At 43.7% G+C, this 19,546-nt stretch overlaps 1 protein-coding gene across 1 annotated transcript in view; it reads left to right on the top strand.

Moving 5' to 3' along the window:
- LOC105703268 (voltage-dependent calcium channel type A subunit alpha-1) overlaps window positions 1–19,546 on the top strand; it is an 83,518-nt gene that overhangs the window by 32,393 nt on the left and 31,579 nt on the right. The window contains exons 4-17 of the mRNA XM_023432489.1: window positions 4,651–4,754; window positions 6,078–6,233; window positions 6,709–6,929; window positions 8,763–8,866; window positions 10,249–10,364; window positions 10,522–10,581; window positions 10,855–10,956; window positions 13,716–13,928; window positions 14,726–15,153; window positions 15,527–15,849; window positions 16,152–16,271; window positions 16,348–16,911; window positions 17,416–17,761; window positions 18,181–18,345. Coding sequence (XP_023288257.1) covers window positions 4,651–4,754; window positions 6,078–6,233; window positions 6,709–6,929; window positions 8,763–8,866; window positions 10,249–10,364; window positions 10,522–10,581; window positions 10,855–10,956; window positions 13,716–13,928; window positions 14,726–15,153; window positions 15,527–15,849; window positions 16,152–16,271; window positions 16,348–16,911; window positions 17,416–17,761; window positions 18,181–18,345 — 3,022 coding nt within the window. The remainder of the gene's footprint in view (window positions 1–4,650; window positions 4,755–6,077; window positions 6,234–6,708; window positions 6,930–8,762; window positions 8,867–10,248; window positions 10,365–10,521; window positions 10,582–10,854; window positions 10,957–13,715; window positions 13,929–14,725; window positions 15,154–15,526; window positions 15,850–16,151; window positions 16,272–16,347; window positions 16,912–17,415; window positions 17,762–18,180; window positions 18,346–19,546) is intronic.

Genomic DNA, 19,546 nt, shown 5'->3' with positions numbered 1-19,546 from the left:
CGTTGCGATTTTTTCGGTCATTTCTCGCCGCGGCGGTTCACCTTTAGGACGTCGAACCGATCGAGAGAAACGGCCTACGAGGAAGGGGAAAGAGTCGCATCGGCGATATGCTCGGATAAATAGACCAAGACGATCCTAAAACATCTTGGGATGTCGGACTCGTTTATCTCCCTTGGTGAAATTTCCGCGATAGACGGCGAACGAGGCTCATTCAAGGCAGGATTCGAGCTCGGGGATATACCTCGCGATAACCGAATCACGCGAATCGGGGTAAACTGGTTCGATATCCTAATCCTTAACCTGGTTTGTTCCGTGAGTCGCGGCCCATTGCTGGCCGCGGCCTCCGACATCAGGCCTGAGGCGTCGCGGCCTTCTATATTAGGCTTGAAGGAGCTGCGGCCGTTTACATCGGACTTGAGCGAGTTGCGGCCTTTTACCTCAAGCCTGAGTATTATATAGGTCTTTTACCTTATGTTTGGGCGAACCGTGGCCTTTTATGTCAAGCCTGACCAAGTTAGGCCTTCTACCTCAGGCCTGAGTCAGTAATGGCCTTTTATCTCAGTCCTGAACAAGCCACGGCTTCCTGTCTCACGTCTGAGCGCGGCATGACCTCCTACCTCAGGCCTGAGTATGTCGTAGCTTTTCTACATCCCTCCTGAGCGCATCACGACCTTCTACCTGAGGCCTGAGTCAGTAATCGCCTTCTCTCTCAGTCCTAAACAAGCCACGGCTTCTTGTCTCACGCCTGAGCGCGGCACGGCCTCCTACCTCAGGCCTGAGTATGTCGTATCTCTTCTACATCCCTTCTGAGCGCATCACGACCTTCTACCTCAGGCCTGAGTCAGTAATGGCCTTCTATCTCAGTCCTGAACAAGCCACGGCTTCCTGTCTCACGCTTGAGCGCGGCACCACCTCCTACCTCAAGCCTGAGTATGTCGTATCTTTTCTACATCCCTCCTGAGCGCCTCACGACCTTCTACTTCAGGCCTGAGTCAGTAATCGCCTTCTATCTCAGTCCTGAACAAGCCACGGCTTCCTGTCTCAGGCCTGAGCGCGTTACAACCTCCCACCTCAGGCCTGAGTACGTCGTAGCTCTTTTCTACTTCGGTCCTGAGCGCGTCACGACCTCCTACCTCAGGCCTGACCACTCCGCGGCCTCCAACACCAGACCCAATCCGCGACCTGGAAAAAACGACTCGATAGTCGCACAGGAAGACATTGAATCGTCGAAATAACCGCGACACCTCAAACCGGGAGAAAGGGCGCGAACGAGGGGAGTCGGGACCCCGTTAGTGCATAATCCTAGCTTAAGACCTTAAAGCGTTAAGTCGACGACGCACCGTGGCGCATAGATTCTAGCGGTGTACCTTGGGATTAGGTCGATGACCGTGTTCGCCGAAACAAACGTGGACGTCGACCTCCGTATGCTACGGTCCTTCAGGGTCCTCAGACCGCTAAAGCTGGTTTCGAAAATTCCAAGTGAGTCAGTCAGAGTTCTGCGAACCAACAGTCGGCTTCTGTCTTTTCTTCTCCTTAGTTACAGACCCCTCCAGCTATGTCTATCCGTTAACGACCTTACGTCAATCTCTGTCCAGTATTAGTCGGTCTCTTAACGAGTCGTCGACTCGACCCTCTTAGTTGGCGCGGCGTCTATGTCGTATCTGTCTACTTATCGTTATCTAGACGCGTCTACATATCTGTTTGGTCTGCTAGTCTTGGGAGGTTCGTGCGTTTAGTGTTACTTTCGGCTGCACTTCTTTCCTCCGATATGGACATAATGACCGCCTTAGAGTCTGTCGGTGTCTTAGACCAGTTGATCGCTAGATGCGTTACGTTTATACAAACAGTGTCTTTTAGGTACTCTTAGAAGAGACTTTGGTGCGCTAGACCAGCTTTTTATATGACTCCGTGATAGTAAGAGCGATGATACCGTCCACCGGGCCGAATTTCTCGGCTTGGGTCTTGATTGACAATTTTGTCTCTAGTTAGCCAGTGATCGTTGCCAGCGCAGTTTCTATCTCCTGTCGGTACTTTGACGTAGAATCACCTTCAGCTAGAGGTTTGGTACTGTGTTTGGAGAGCGCATTATAATGTTACTATGTCGTTGTCTTTTTTATTGCGACTAGCTCCTACTCTTCTGCCGCACTACGACACACACGCTCACACATCTCCCAAGTGTTCTCCAGGAGTCATTGGAAAATTAACGGCCAATGTTGTGCAAGATATTCCGTAACAGAACGCCGAGCATTTACAGATAAAGGGTGTAAACCATTTTCCCCTCCCGAGGAAAGTGATTACCTCCGATCTGATGACCCCAAATTTTCCTTCAATTAATTTTCCTCCTTTCAGACCCTCATTATTTTAATTTCGGTCTCGGATATGGTCTTCAATCCGCGCAATTCTCTTGTCATCTTGGTTGAGACTCGATTCCGATTAACTTTTGATTTCTTCGTGAGTATCATTGCAGCACCGAGAAGAAAATAAATTACGTGACTTAAAGAAATATATATCGTTGCCTGAATCGTGTTGAATTAAAAGAAATGATTATTTTGTCGAGACGAAAAATTAATGTTGATTTAAATGAATTTTGTTTACTCAAACTGACGATTGCAGGATTCACTTGTTTAAATCGTCATCGATTTTTCTTTTCGACGAAATAATTGTTTCTCGCAGTTATACATGGTTCAGGCGACTATATATATTTCATTCGGGCAACTAATCTTTCTTCTCGGTGTGAGGACAATTGCTGGGTGGCCGAAATATTTTTATCGCGTCGTTTCCCTTTTCCTTTCCCATGTTCATCAGCTTCCTCACAGGGGAACACACGATGTCACCCTCGGACGTCAACGTCGTAATCCACCCACCCACCGACCCACCCACCCACCCACCAAGACGCACACGCATCTACATCCAGTATACTGACCCGCAGGCGGATCTATGTTTAGCAGTGTCTATCTTTAGCAACCAACATTGAATAATAGAGTTGACTATACATTGGTAAATACCTGTTTCTAGAGCAGTAACGTAATCCACGAGCCCGTGTTTGCTAGAAATCGTAAGATTAAGACTCTACCCCGACGACCCCCCGAAACGCCCACCTCTGCAGGCCGCACTCCTCTTCCTCGACCTCGCTTCACCTCCTCACACGACCTCGAACGAACCTCCGACCTCAAGCCTATATAAGTGTGTTCGTAGGTCCTTCGGATGAGACGTGAACCTAGATGGATGTTGCTCCGGCTGAACCGTGGCCCCTGAGATCCCTAGAACATTGTGTGTGCATCCGAACGAGCGCCGATCTGCGATCGCACCCTGAAGACAAGTCTCCAGACTCGAATTTCCCAGGAAATTCGTAATCTGGGCAGAAAGAAACACGACATGAGAATTTGTTGGGAAATTGTACGAGGGAACGCGTGGTTACCATTCTTAAATATCGAGAATGTGAAAGACACGGTTTTTCGGGAATACACATTACGTGATTAAAAATCAACAGGTTTTCGTTACTTTTGAACGTGTGTCTCGTTACTTTGTCTTTATTGGGGAATTTCTTCAACTAGTTCTTCGAGGATACTGTAATGAGGAGGTTTGGAATTAAAAGGTGTGGGTGGAATCTTTGACGAAGAGGTGGAGTGATTCTTTCGCCTGAGAGGAATCTCTTCAAGGGCGATCCCAAGATGGCGCCGATATCCGTCGGATATCCAGGAACTAGATAGAAGACATGATAGATACTTAAGTCTTTTGATGATTCGCAGTGTTACCATAGATATAGACCTAGATCCTCGATGTCGATAGTCTAGAGAGTAAGACGGGGCTCGATGACGTTAATCGGCCTTGCCAGAATTCGTAGTCTGTCCTGCCTGATCCTTCCTATCAGTGGCTGGCCTTCCTCGTGATTTTTTATGAACAACCAAGATTCAAAAAAATATATATTCAGACAAGCGAAATATAAAAAAAGTACATGATCTAGGCCATGCAGTTCATCTTTGACTCCGCCTTAACCCAACCAGCGAAGAATAAATATCTCCTAATTAAGCACCTTTACAACATTTCTGGAAAATACCCTAAAGGCTCAAAACTAAATACTTAGGACGAACCTAGAGAAATTTTGGAATCCCCGACTTTTTGCACCGTGAAAAAATCCGAAAATGATCGATCATGAAACATAAAACCCAGCTCCGACCTGCGGAATAAAAGTTTCCCCATGTTCTTTCTTTTCTATTCTCAGAAAATTAAATCGACAATACGAATAAAAGTTCTTCCATGTTCGTTCTTTTCTATTCTCTGAAACTTAGATCGATAATACGATCTCAACAATTACCTCATTCTCGGTGAGCCAAGTTTATTCCTCCAGTTTCCCATTAAGTTGTCGACGTCCAGTATGTCGTATCATGCAATTATATGGATAGATGTCAAAAGTTCCGAGCTTTTACGAAAATGCCTCAGTCAAAGGGCTATTGAAGTTGTTGAAAAATGGTCATTTCTACCTCAGCCAGCCACGATTTTCCGGAAAACCATGGCCGCCCGTCGGCCTCTCCCATAGTGATCAACGCTCTAAGCTAGACGCTAGTTACGTAGCCTAAGTAATTAAGTAGAAAGTTAGAGTAATAGAGTAGTAGGTAGTAAAGTGTGGCGGGGTGTGTGTGTTTGGGGCAGGTTCATCACGATGTTCACGCAAGGCATTAACCTGGATATGGACCTACGCACGTTGCGCGCGATACGCGTGTTACGACCGCTCAAACTTGTCTCCGGCATACCGAGTGAGTAGAGTTCCAATTCCTCTGAGAAAGTTGCGACCGCGACATGCCAGCGGCCGGAAAGCTGCTGGGGGTCGACAGAGCTGGGAGAAACGCCACTTTAAAGGGACCGAGCACTTTTCGGTCCAGTTTCGACCCAGCTCTGGGGGTGACGGCGAGTACGGGACGTTCTGGAGAACGGGGCAGATATTTATTTTTTTATTTTTGGGTGTCTTGATCTCTAGAAACAAAAAAAAACATGTACATCAAGAGGATATGTAGGTATAAATGGATATGAGAAAAGAAATTCATCGAACCGACGAAATATTTCTTTGAATTGTTACAATGAAATATTTGGTTCATTCAAAGGATAATTATTCGACTCGGATAAACTCGAATAAATTGTTGCCATTTTGAAGAAACGTTGCACTCGATTTATTCGAGTTTGAGTCAAAGCATTATTTCTTTGGTCTGATGACATTTTTTTTCTCAGTGTACGAATCAAGTGGCTGAACAGAGAATAAAATTTCAATGTTCGTCGTACCTGAATTTCGGTGTTCATTTCCGATGCACCTGGTGCGACGCTACTGCACTTGTGGCCGAACATAGAAAACGAGCTACGATATTTTTTAAACACCCTGTTAAAAAGATTATCGTAATTTTATAAACGATTTGGTTACATATCTTATAAATTTATAGCGGACGTTATAAATTCGGTACGTAAGTGTAATCGTTTTTCAACGCCATTTCAGGATATGACGTTTTAAAATTATGAATTCGCGGAGAAATTTATATTAAATGTATCTTAATTCGCATTTGAAACGTCAAGTTTATAATTTAACTGCCACTTTGGGTAATAAACGTGTACGAATTTTGTGAATACCTTTAACAGGGAATTTGTAGAGATTTTTCCCGGTTTAGGGTATTGTAAAAGAATAGGCACCGAGAGGAGGACACGGTTCGAGGCCGCAAGATGGCCGCTCTTTCCGGAGAAGTGGGAAAGGTAGCGTCGCATAAGTTTCGCAATTTTACGAGGGGAGCCGTCTGAGATTTATCGAAAGTCAAGAGTTTCCCGAAGATTGTCTCGGAGGCATTTGGATCGCCGTGGATTTTTTCTTTTCCGAACTTCCGAGGGGGTCCATTCATGGCGGAGGAGCTTAGAGGGACGGGAAGTATGTCCGAAGGGGTTTACCTCATTTTCTAAGGGAAAAATGTATAAGATGTTAGGTGACTTCGATAAAACGTCCCGTAGTCGCCCGAGTCCCTGAGGAAAAGTTTACATTGAAACTCACGCGACACTCCAGGTCGGGGAACCGTGAATAATGCCTTTTGTGTTTGTACAACCAGGTCTTCAGGTGGTGCTCAAGTCCATCATCAAGGCAATGGCACCTTTGCTGCAGATTGGACTGCTGGTACTCTTCGCCATTGTGATATTCGCCATCATCGGCCTCGAGTTCTATTCGGGAATTTTGCACAAGACTTGCTACAGCATCGAAGACCTCAGTGAGTACAACTTGGCACCTTGATAGAGATTTTTAGAGAAAAATCAGGAAACAAACGTCCATTTGAACATCAACACCAATCCTGGTTTCTTCCACCGGACTCTAAATATTTCCCCCCAGTCCATTTATTCTTAAACAAATTCCAAGGCCCTCGACGTCAAGGAATCCGATTTGATCTCACCTCTCCTGCGCAATGGAACTTATCTCTTCGATAAACTTGAGCAGTTCCCGTGAAAACAGCAAAATTTGAGACAGCATAATCAAGACAAGTGCAATTTAAAATAATTCTTAAGGCCCAGAACATCAGGATTCATGCTTTAGCAGCTTTTCCACGTCACTTCGACGCATAGGTTGCAAAAATCGAAGGAAATTCTCCGTTTGAATAATTGTTTTAATAATTAATTTATCGCTCTACGAGCTTCCTCTGTTTCCGCTGCCCCCTTGTCGACGTTTCATCCTTTTTTTTGTTCTTGCAGATCAAATAGTGAAGGAGGGTGAATTTCCGTCTCCTTGCAATACGGATAACTTGACCGAGGCACCTTTAGGAGCCCACGTATGCGACCCCAGCGTCTCAGCGTGTATGGATCGCTGGGAGGGACCAAACAGCGGCATCACCAGCTTCGACAACATCGGTTTCGCCATGCTCACCGTCTTCCAGTGCATTACTATGGAGGGTTGGACTGCCATATTGTACTGGGTAACGCAAGAGATATGTTCCTCAGTGTTAAACTTCTTCTCTTGGCATTAATCTTCCGCGTTGTCGCCCGCCAAGAGTCGCCATCACCCTCAGGGCGCAGCGAGCTCGAATGGCGACGGTGTTCGGTGTTTTATTATTTTAGTTAATTCTTCGAGATTTTTGGAAGAAAAAAAAAAAGAACAATCTGTGTGTCGAGACGGTAGCTCGCTCCTCGCTGTCTCGTTTCGCTGAAGAGTTCTCGCTTGGTACTGTCTTGCTTTTTGGAATGAACCCTCTTATACCACGATAAGATAAATGTGAGTTCGCATGCTGAGAAAGGGGAGTAAATCGAAAAGTGAATCAATTCTTTATATTTTTTCTTTACAGATAACCACTATTTATAATCACCTTTATTAACATGCACAGAATTTGCGTATGTTTTGCTATTTCTTTTTACAATCATTTACTATTTATGGTTGTCTTTGTGTGTCGACTTTGTAAACAAAACGGTCATTATCGAACGCGTGAGGGAATTTCATGAAAGAATAATTAAAAATAATCAATAATCATTATTCTTAACTTGGAAGTTTTACTTCGAACGCGCGTGGCTGTCACGGATCTATTTTATTTTTATTATATTGTATGCCTGGATGGCTTCTTCGTGTTTTTTTCTTTAATGGAAGCAAATATTGATTACTAACGAAAATTGCAAGGAAGGTGGTTCTTACACTTTCTACCGTGAAATAAATGATTTGAAAATATTCCATCGGAGACAAATCTGGATCTTGGCATGCAGCAGTACAAGATTTTTATAATGGATCAAATAGAAAATTAAAAATCGTCATACTTTGGAGTAGTGGCAACTCGATCAAGTAGTACGAGTAAAGGTACGCCCAGGAATCAAGTTAACTTGACCAGTATTTACCGTAATGGCTTCTTTTTATTTATTCTTCCTATTTCCGTTTAATTCGGGAGCCACTTACCAGGCGAGAACTCGATTAATCCGATGTCACATTTACGTTTGCCTCCGTATCTTGGTGTGTGTATTTTCATTACGGTCATGTTGCTTCGGCCGTAACATCCAAACGGCTTTCACGTGTTTTATGTTACTACACGATTGGCAGTTTTATGTGTACCTCTTTGTACTTATGTGTGTTTTTTGGCTACCTGTCAAAATATCGACAATCGATCATTGTCAGCCGCGGTGGCCGACTCGGCCGCCGGATGACAGCCGGACCGTCATCGGAAAATCCACTGCATTTTTCTCTCGAGAAAGCTAACACTGATGTATATATTCACTTTACTCAGTATAACACTGTCAGTTTTTCAGTCCTCGTCACTCTTGTTCACTCTTGTTCACTCTTGTCTCCACCAAGCTCCAAGAAAATCGTTCGACGTTCCTCACTCGAAAGGTGGAGGAGCTCGAACGAGTGAAAAAAGGGATTCTAAAAAAAAAACATCCCCAAGCAAAGCCGTCGTCATCGTCCTGTCATTTGACGGTCCTGATCTTTCCCAAGAATTCTTCGTAATAAATTTTCGATACGAGATATTGTCTATAATTTAAATTCTTTTTATTAAAGTCGCGCTTTGGGGCGGTGACGTCGGCTTGCCTTGATGACGTTTCAAGATATAAATGTGATTACTCTCTTTATCATAATTTATTTCTCATCCTTTCAATGACGATCGAAGCATCGACTGTCGCGGTTCCGAAGCTTTGCGCACTGTCGATATCTGTCTCGGTATATGTTTAAACATGTTAAGTGTATTTCAAAGTGTATGTCAATGTCGCTGGGTGGTACACACGTCGGAGTCGGCCTCATCGATGATTCACTTACGAGATCGTCAATTTTCCAGACGAACGATGCTCTGGGCAGCACATTCAACTGGGTTTACTTTATACCGTTGATTGTCCTCGGGTCTTTCTTCATGCTGAACTTAGTTCTCGGTGTCCTGAGCGGGTGAGTGCACTGATATTAATTACCGTCCCTTATCAAGCCCTGATTTTTTTAAAGCCTTAGACATCTCGAAGGGGCTCGAATTAATTGGGTTATCGACGCGCCCTTTTGCCGGGTCAACAAGGGATTCCGCGATTCACAGGAATGTCTTTTTCTCTTTCGTCAGGGAATTTTCTAACGAAAGAACTCGCGTCGAAAGGCGAGCCGCCTATCAAAAAGCGAAGAGAAAGCACCTCTTCACCACTGCGTTCAGTTCCTACCTAAAATGGATCACTCAAGCAGGTCTCTGTTTCTCGAAATTCAGATCACGGTAGTCCAGTTGAAAAGTAAATTATGAAAATCTTAGACAAGCTCGCCCTGGTAAGCTAGCTAGAATTTTCAATCCCTCTCCTATGCAGAGATGGGCTAAACTCTCCCGGAAAGTGGAAATCAATTGTTCGCTACTTCTGTACCATGTAATTAAAGTTCAATTAATAGCACGACACTTTTGTGCTCTATAATTGAAAGCCGTTTAAATGCCCGGTGCCCTTGCAAGGGACAATTAAGTGTTACGCAATTGAAATCACTTTCATAACCCAGTCGCGCTTGTAATTAAACTTTCCGACTCGCGAATCTAGTTAAATGCACTTCTCGGTAATTGTTTATTTATAATATAGATTTTATCAGCTCGGTGTTTCCATCGCTCACTTTCGAGCCGATTACACGAAGAGAACGTCGCATTATTGCCGTTCTTACCCCTCTTCATGGACGAGAATCGAGAGAAAAATTAATTTCCATTCGAATCTAATTCAGAAAAAATCCGCGATGCCATTTGCAAATGGGAGTTCTTTCCTATTATCGAACCACTAGTATTTTGCTCCTTGTTAACTTTCATTGTATCGCTTAACTTTATTGCGAAAAAAGGTCTATTGATCCGCAAAAGCAACATTAAAACCGAATTCCTCGAGCTCAAAAATCCTTAAATTGGTTTAATTAAAACTGTACAGAAAATTGGGATTGACACGGTACAAAGGCAACGAAAACCAGAAAAAAACTCGAAGTTATTAATTACAAATTATATATCGAGTGCTGGAAGTAATTAAAATACTGCTTCGACTGTAAAGTCAGCGAGGCTTGATGATTCCGCTATTACCCTAATAAGTGTAGAAGTAAAGCTCATGTCTGAGAAGTAAGTCTCTAGTAGCCGTTGACGAGGGAGAAGGTCCTCCTGAGCACCTGCAGACGCTACACGTCTCGTAATAATTAGTGCTAATCGGTAATGAATTTTGAATCCGTAAGAATCGAAAGGTAGATAATGGAACCCGCAGTAAGGGCTAAAATCGCGATCCCCGAAAGGCACCATAGGGTTCCCACGTCGTCCCCTGTCACCTCTGTAACGCTTGTAGAGAGTTTGCGAAGGAGCGAGAGAAGGTGGAGAACCGGCAATCCTTCCTGAAGCTAAGGAGGGCCCAGCAGCTGGAACGAGAACTGAATGGTTACGTCGAGTGGATATGCAAAGCAGGTTAGCCAAAAAATCGCGTCAAGAAGTCGCGCTGAAAGACCCTGTAAGCTTGCTACCAAGGCCCGCCATTTTGGTCCCTCCGACCGAAATGTCCGTAGACCCGGTAGGTCCGCAAGAGTCGCGACGTTCATCGAAAAAGAGACTTTTCTTTTCGCAGAGGAGGTCATCCTTGCCGAGGAGAGGACCACCGAGGAGGAGAAGATGCACATAATCGAAGGTACATTGTAATAATTAATCTTCGAATTAACAAAATATTTCTTTGATTCCAATCAAAGAAGTATCTCGTCGTTTCAATTAAATTCTTTTCTCAATGTACCACAAGACATGCACGGGGTTGGCGAAAAACTTCCACTGTCTCGATCCGCTTTTCCAAGATTAACAAAAGAAATTATAATAATTAGAGATAATGACATACGATTCTAAGATTAAAAAATAACGCCCCACGTAATATTTGCCCTCGATCCCTCCTAATCTCTTGTTATTGTTTTAGCGAGAAGAAGGGCGGCGGCCAAACGGAAAAAGCTGAAAAACCTCGGAAAGAGCAAAAGCACCGACACCGAGGAAGAGGAAGGCGAAGACGACCCTGACGATGGTGAGTTGTGTTTGTCCTCTCCGCTTGGCTGGTTGGACCCTTTGACACTTTGATTGACTCTTGAAAATAGATATTATTGTCTTGCTCGATATTCGGATTTATGCGATGATTACGGTACGGACCTTTAATCGAGAGCAGAAAGTTGGCCGGCATCGCGATCAGCTGATTCCCAGTCGCTAAGGCAACGGCCATGACGCCCTTCTTCGGCGTCACGCGAAGAACTCAAAAAAGTCATCTCTTTTCCCCAAATTCCGGGAATCTGCGCTGACTCGGGACGTCGACCTCAACCCTTCATAGTTCTTAGTATATATACGTCAGGTTCTCGGCATTTTCTCTCTCATTCATAAAACGGGTCCTTGTCATTGTCACTACTTTGTTACCGTCACCCAGACCCGCGTTGAACGAAAGCCCAGCCCTCCGACCTTGTCGATGAACATTCTAAACACACGCTATCAGATGCTCCTCTTGTTTCAGTGCCTAAGAAAAAACTGAAAGGTAACTACCACCGAGAATGCAACAGTATTATACCGTAAAAGAGTAAAGGACCATATTGTTTTACTTTTTGTCTAACTGTTTGTGCTCTTGCGGGGGAGGCGTGGTGTCTCGCCTCCCTGACCTATGTACGCCAGTAATACGCCGTATTGTCAGTAACCCACTCACCCACTTGGTATATATACATATATATCTATATATACGTGCCGTACGTATACATGCATATATACACGGGTGTACGTCCACCCTGTACCCCTGTATATGCAGATATACGTACATACCACACACTTACACCCACCCGTGCGTATCTATTACGTATGTACGGTACCACTGGGACGCGCCGCCATTGCTATGAACTACACTTGTCAATTGTCGAGTTGGCCGCGTAGCTAGAGACTGTTATATTAATTGCTGAGCAGGATAGGGCGATGGACGAAGAGTTACGGAAGTTCACCTCGACGTTTGCGCCATTCTCGCTTTTTCGTTAGGTCTTGGACGAAATACGTGAAAGATGAGAAAGAAATTAACGGCTCCAGAACCTCGCCTTCTCGCCGATCATCATCGATACGTAGCTATCGACTCATTTTTCTCTCTGTATCATCTTGCGACTCTAGTATACTATCTCTTTATCTCTGTCTCTTTTTAATATACTTATCCGTCCGTCTATCTGTCTCTGTCGACCTGTCTATCGGTTTACTGCATCTACGCGTGCTCTTCGAGTCCATTGACCTTGATGCTGTATCTTGCGCGACCTGTTACTCGATGACACTCGATCTTTACCGACTAATTTTTCATTTCTCCTAGGTATTGCTTCTGTTGGCTGGTGTGACGATGATGATTTTTTTCGCCGCGCGAGGCGATCGCCATTTTGGCGGCACTTGGTCGCTTATAAATTATCTTTAAGTTTAATTAACTACTTCACTCCCGGTAACATTCGTCATGGAATCATCTGAACGTGAGCAATGAATAAATCGCAAGGACTAATTTTAATGTATCGGAACCGTAAGAACGATTAATCCAGCTCGAATATGATGAATTCTAAATTTATCAAAAATCATAAGTTTCTCAGCTCGATTTGTTAAAACTTATTACTCGGAGTGACAAATATTTCTTCAAATATTTGTAATTTACTCAAGAGGGTATTTTCATAAAATACTTGTCAATTTTTGCATTTGTCGCAGTGATCTTGAATTTTAATCTACATACCGATTTACTTCTAATGATACTCATCATGGAAACGTTTCGTTATAACGTGTGAATATATTGAGAGGACTGTCTTGAAAAAGAAAAATTACAAAAATGGATAATCGAGTCAAACAAAAATTACCCATCTTCCCTTTGGCATTCATAGTTTATCTTGCTTGAAGAAAAATATCACGAGCTTGTGTTAATGTTTGATTTAGAAATCATTGCCGAATTGCGATCGCCTCGCACTGTGAGTGTACACTTATCATTTAGGTATGCCCGATGACGGCGGAGTGCCGATTAATGTTTTAGCTGAAAGCGACTGTCCTAGTTAGCACATCCAGTTGATCGAGTAGTGACTTAGCATTGTCGAAAGATTGACTTGAAGTAGCCAGAGTTGTGAATCCACCCCATCCGGCCTGTTTAACCCTTTAGACCGTATAAGATGATGAAGCCCGCCTCGAGTCGCGGCACTCTCACACCTTACTATAGTAAACCCGTACACAAGTATTTATTGGATACGGTATGCCAGCATAAATAGTATCCCCGCTTGTAGAGAGTTACCATAGACTAGAACATGCGTGTCCCGTCGTCGATGGTCCAAGGATCTATAGAGAGAAGTCCAGAAATCGACTTCGACCCCCTGCAGAGACCACGACGAAAAAATCGCTCTTCAAAAGCTCCATTAAAGTCTCTACCTACCAGTCCGAGTGAACAAATTCAAACTTTTCCTACAACAATTGCATCCAATTATTCAAATTTACGAGCTTAAATTCGATCGAACCATAAAAAATATAAGAAATATTTTACATTTTTTTTTTTTTAACACCGAAGATGAAGACGTTGACAGTGACGAAGATGCTCTGGGACGACACATCATCTGTTAAATTAATTTCAATGGATGTTGGGGTTTCTCTTCGGGAATGTTATATTTAAACAAATTTTTTTTATGTAAGAGGGAAAGGGGAATTAATTGTTGATGTTGAGCTGACGGAACTTCGGGTGACTGGGACATCTGCAGGACTGATTTCTTGTCTTGTTGAGTAATATGTGTCCACTGATGTCGGGATGTGTTATTGTAGGGTTCTCTCGAGCTTCCTACCTCAAGTCCAAGGTGAAGAATAAAGGAGCCTGTCTGCAATTCTGGCGGGCTGAGAAGAGATTCAGATTTTGGGTGCGACACACAGTGAAAGCTCAGTGGTTCTACTGGTTCGTCATCGTACTGGTCTTCTTCAACACCATCTGCGTGGCTGTCGAGCATTACAAGCAGCCGTCATGGCTCACCGAGTTTCTCTGTGAGTGAATTACCCCAATTCCGAACTTCCACGACCCCAATTATCGTGGCTGAAAGTGTTTTGCATTTTAACCCACACGTGGAAACAATCCCATTTACATACGTTATTTACCTTCGCGTATGAATATTAATCCAATGCCAATTTGTCTGCCCTAATAGGATCCTCGGTAACTGATTTTAAGAGATGATGTGCAAAGTGACTGCGTATTGATAAATAGGATATAAGACCCGCTGAGAACCTTTCTCCGAATCTGGGGGAAATATTGTCAGTTTGGTACTAACGACATTCCGTCCACGTATCGCTTGCAATGTCGGATTTACGCATAGAATGTAAATTTTTGTCAATGGACTCGTGAAACATCGAACTATGGTCTGTAACTTCTCAACTTGAGCGGTTGTAAAAAATCAATGTTTTATTTCGGGAGTTCAAGGATGGTTAAACCTTTTCGAGAAGCAGCTTGATGTAGATGGTAATACAAAGGATTAGTGATTTATAAGAATAAATATACGAGAATTATAAAATATTCGGTTAAGTACTCTGAAGATCAAGCGATCAAAAAACTGTTCCTCGCTCAAACGAATTTGGCTCGAAACTCTACCGAGTTCTATACGCCAAGGGTCCACAATTCGGGAGTGGGGTATCAGAAAGATCCTATCCGAGGTGCTATGAATGTTGAAATGAAAGTTCAGATATCTGACAAAATCAAGAAACGAGTCAGAAACGTTTAAGAATTTACTCCATCCTGAAATTTACCCTGAATGTGTGAATTATTTAATAAGAAAATAACCGTTTTTCAGATTACGCCGAATTCGTGTTCCTGGGACTCTTCATGATGGAGATGTTCATCAAGATGTACGCGCTGGGCCCTCGAATCTACTTCGAGTCGAGCTTCAACAGGTTCGACTGCGTGGTGATCTCGGGCTCGATCTTCGAGGTGATCTGGTCAGCCCTGAAATCCGGCTCCTTCGGCCTCTCCGTCCTGCGCGCCCTGCGACTCCTCAGGATCTTCAAAGTGACCAAATACTGGGCCAGCCTGAGGAACCTCGTCATCTCTCTGCTCAACTCCATGCGCAGCATCATCTCCCTACTCTTCCTGCTCTTCCTCTTCATCCTCATATTCGCCCTCCTTGGTATGCAGCTCTTCGGCGGCCAGTTCAACTTCCCCAGCGGCACACCGCCCACGAACTTCAACACCTTTCCTATCGCGCTGCTCACTGTCTTCCAAGTAAGTTCAACACGCCCCCAGGAAGGATAAATGGAATTGAAGAGTATTCAAATCGGTGGAGACAGGGAAGTAAACACAGACATTAGTACGGGTCGACCGGTGGTGATCTGAAACGAACGTAAAAGATGGAAAATGAGAGACCACGCGACACGAAATTTGGCTGCTAGGTACTTGCAATGCTCAATTGCATGCGGAAAGTGTAGACGTGGAGAAATTATTGGAATGTACCGGTGAATTGCTGAAGGAGGGAAAGATTAATTTACGAATAGCCTTCCCGTCCATTCTTGCAGTTGGTAGTCTGCATATGTGATCGTTAGATGGTTAGAGGATGGTTCAGGGTGGATGACGGTTTTGATATCGTTGTGTTTCGCAGATTCTGACTGGTGAAGACTGGAACGAGGTCATGTACCAGGGCATCGAGTCTCAGGGTGGCCACAAGAAGGGCATGATCTACTCGCTTTACTTCATTATCCTGGTACTCTTCGGCAACTACACTCTACTTAACGTCTTCTTGGCTATCGCCGTCGACAATCTGGCCAACGCTCAGGAACTGACTGCCGCCGAAGAGGAACAGGTAGAGGAGGACAAAGAGAAGCAGATGCAGGAGCTGGAGAAAGAAATGGAGGCCCTGCAGATGCCAACCGATGGGAGTCCTCCGAAGGTGGAGATTTGCCCTCCTAGTCCGACTAGGAACTTGTAAGTCCACTCGTCGATAAGTCCTATTTCCAACACCCTGAGCGAAAAAATCACTTTCTAGCGAAAAAAGAAAAGTAATTCTTGTGACGAGTAGATCCTTATTGGCTAGTATCAACAAAATAAGATCAAGGTATTAACCATTATTTCAATTTGATGATGATTCTTACGGAATCAATTCCGCTGGAGCCAAGAAATTTCTTCGGTCAGTAATTAATTTCGTCTAGAAAGTAAATTTTTCGCTCGGTGCAATATCCTGACGAACGATCATTAACCGCACTCTTCCTTCGACCTCCCAACCTCAGCAAAGGTGGAAAGGGCGGTAAGCAGGCGTCCGAAGAAAAGAAGCAGGATGACGACGAAGACACGGGACCAAAACCAATGCTGCCATACTCCTCCATGTTTATACTGTCCCCCACAAACCCGTGAGTACCTTCTTCTACGATGTCCGCGGCAAGTAATTACGTAACAATGTACTAATCCAAGAAACGCTCCTTTCAGTGTAAGAAGAGGTGCTCATTGGGTCGTAAACCTGAGGTACTTCGACTTCTTCATCATGGTCGTCATCTCCCTTTCGAGTATCGCCCTGGCGGCCGAGGACCCTGTGGACGAGCACTCGATGAGGAATGAGGTTCTGAATTACTTCGATTATGCGTTCACTGGGGTGTTCACCGTCGAGATGATCCTGAAGATCATCGATCTGGGGATCATCCTTCATCCGGGCTCGTACCTCCGCGAGTTCTGGAACATTATGGACGCCGTTGTGGTGATATGCGCCGCGGTCTCTTTCGCCTTCGACATGACCGGAAGTTCCGCGGGGCAAAACCTCTCGACTATCAAGTCGTTGCGAGTGCTGCGAGTGCTCAGACCCTTGAAGACGATCAAACGAGTGCCCAAGCTCAAGGCGGTGTTCGACTGCGTCGTGAACAGTCTGAAAAACGTTATTAACATTCTGATAGTGTACATATTGTTCCAATTTATCTTCGCTGTGATAGCGGTGCAGCTCTTCAATGGCAAGTTCTTCTTCTGTAGCGACGACAGCAAGTACACGGAGGAAGAGTGCCAGTGAGTATTAACTTGGGTGATTGGAAGCTTTGGAACGATAAGAGTGATTTCAGGGTGTTGAGGGGCGACAGTTCCTTTGAGGGCTTGCAACCACCTCGAATGACTTTTAGCTTCTGTTCTTAAGGGGTTAGCCTACTGTAGAATTTTAAAAAATGACAAAATTGTGCACCTGAAACTGGAATAGCAGATTATTTGTAACACTACGAAAGGTTGGAATGAAATGGCGTAATTGTGTTATCAAATTCAAAAATACAGTTTTCTTGAAACAACGCTTTCGACAACGGTGCGCAGACTTGCTTGATTTGTAATTACCCAACTCTAACTGTATAAATTGAAAATTGTTTATTTTAAAGAAAATTGGATACGGTTACGTTAATGTTTAAAAATATGCTTTTCTGTAAATTTGCGACTAAGAAACGCTTATTTTTTTTATCTGTTACAGTAGACTAACCCCTTGAGCCGCAACTAGTACCTATAATTAATTTCGACCATTGAACGTTTCAGCGGCCAGTACTTCGTATTCGAAGATGGTAACTTACTGCCATCCTCGAGGAAGCGAGAGTGGCAACCGCAGAGCTTTCACTACGACAATGTCATGGCGGCGATGCTGACGTTGTTCGCGGTCCAGACCGGCGAGGGCTGGCCCCAAATCCTCCAGAACTCGATGGCGGCGACCTACGAGGACAAGGGTCCTATTCAGAACTTTCGCATCGAGATGTCCATATTCTACATAGTCTACTTCATCGTCTTTCCTTTCTTCTTCGTCAACATCTTCGTGGCCTTGATCATCATCACCTTCCAGGAGCAGGGAGAGGCTGAGCTGCAGGACGGCGAGATCGACAAGAACCAGGTACCCGAAGAAACACTCGATAAATCGCTTAAGGCGGTATGAAAATGGCATCTGAAGAGATATTTATGAAACCTTTCTCCGAACTGAAAGTACGCTTGACATTTTACCACGTGAATATCGAGACCGTAAGGAAGATCCCGACGCCCATGAAATTTAATTTCTTTTTATAGCAAAAATTATAAATTACTATAAATAAATTAAAGAAAAAAAGAAATGTTATGGGTACCAGGACTTTCCTAAGGGCCTCCACGTTCTCGTGATAAAATTTCAAACGATTCGATATACGTAATTCGGAGGAAAGTTCCGTGAACGAGATCCCTTGTTCGCCACTTTCGTATCACCTTAAATATCTCACTTTTTGTAAGGAATTGAAGGTACTCCGTTTTCTAAAACCTTCACATTTTGTATTGCATTTACAGAAATCTTGTATAGACTTCACGATACAGGCTCGTCCTCTCGAGAGGTACATGCCCAACAAGCGAAACAGCGTCAAGTACAAGATCTGGAGGATAGTCGTGTCGACGCCCTTCGAGTACTTCATCATGATCCTCATCGTGCTTAATACTTTATTGCTGATGATGAAGGTAAGCCATCTTGACGACCCCACTCGGGTACGACAAATAATGCGACATTTGTTCTCTCGTGCCAGTCGATGATCTCGTTGTTCCTCGACATTCATACGACTGATGTCGACCACAGATTCCCCAATGGAAGGGGATCGGACATTTTGACTCCTCGTTTTTTCGATAGCCGCCTCTTTCCCTCGCTGTCTCTTGTCCTCTCCCTCGTTATTTCTGTCTCTCTTTCTCTCTCTGTCTCGTGTGAACTCGCTCTTCCTCCGTCTGTCTGTCTGGCAAATGGCTTTGAAACCCCTTCAAGAAACCCGAGAGTCTCGTTCCCGCGATTGCTGCAAAGAAATTCCGGGAGTTACTGCGACCTGTGTATATTAACGATATATATATCGCTGTTATACAAGTTTTTGCTGTACTTGCCTGATGACTTGTGTGTTCTTTGTATAACTGTGACATATAACTGTCTACCTATGACACACACGTACATACACATACTGTTACGTCGGTTTCATCCCCTCATTCGTTCACCTCCTGTTCTACCCTTTCTCTCCTCTCTTTCAATCTTATAATTTTTCGTTCGCAACTTCATCACGAGAATGTAATCGTAATTTTGCAAAACATCATGACAGATGATCATTGGGTCTTATTTATTCCATATTCTACTATTAACAATATTTCTACCACGATTTTGTGTATACCTATTTCGACCAAAAGGTTTTGACCAGAATGTTTTGACGAGCTGGAGGAAAATGATACCGCTAAATAAATTTAACAATTATTATACGAAAACTCAAAACATTAATTGAGAGAAAATTATTAAACTTTGAAAATAATTTCAAGTTAAAATTTTAAAAGGTGTCTTTTGACACCTTTGGTAGAAATAGTGTTAAGTGTTAAGGGGACCTGAAAGTGGCCTCAAAGAGGGCTCATTTATGAAACTTTTCTCCGAACTGGGTGTACCGAAACGTTTCGGACTTTACAACGTGATTACGGAGGCTATAAGGAAGGTCTCGACGCCAATGAAATTTCATATTTTATGCCAAATTTAAAAGAAAAAGTGAAATATCATGGGTATCAGGACCTTCCTTATCGTCTCCATATTCGCGTTGTAAAGTTTAAAACGATTTGGCTCATCCAGGTTGGAGAAAAGTTTCATGAATGTTTGACCCCTCAGATGCCACATTCACATCTACTTAAATTATCAGTTATATAA

This window comes from Orussus abietinus, unplaced genomic scaffold, assembly GCF_000612105.2.
Source record: "Orussus abietinus isolate OABI.00-Male unplaced genomic scaffold, Oabi_2.0 scaffold331, whole genome shotgun sequence".
Taxonomy (NCBI): domain Eukaryota; kingdom Metazoa; phylum Arthropoda; class Insecta; order Hymenoptera; family Orussidae; genus Orussus; species Orussus abietinus.
This window is presented reverse-complemented; position numbering and strand designations above follow the sequence as displayed.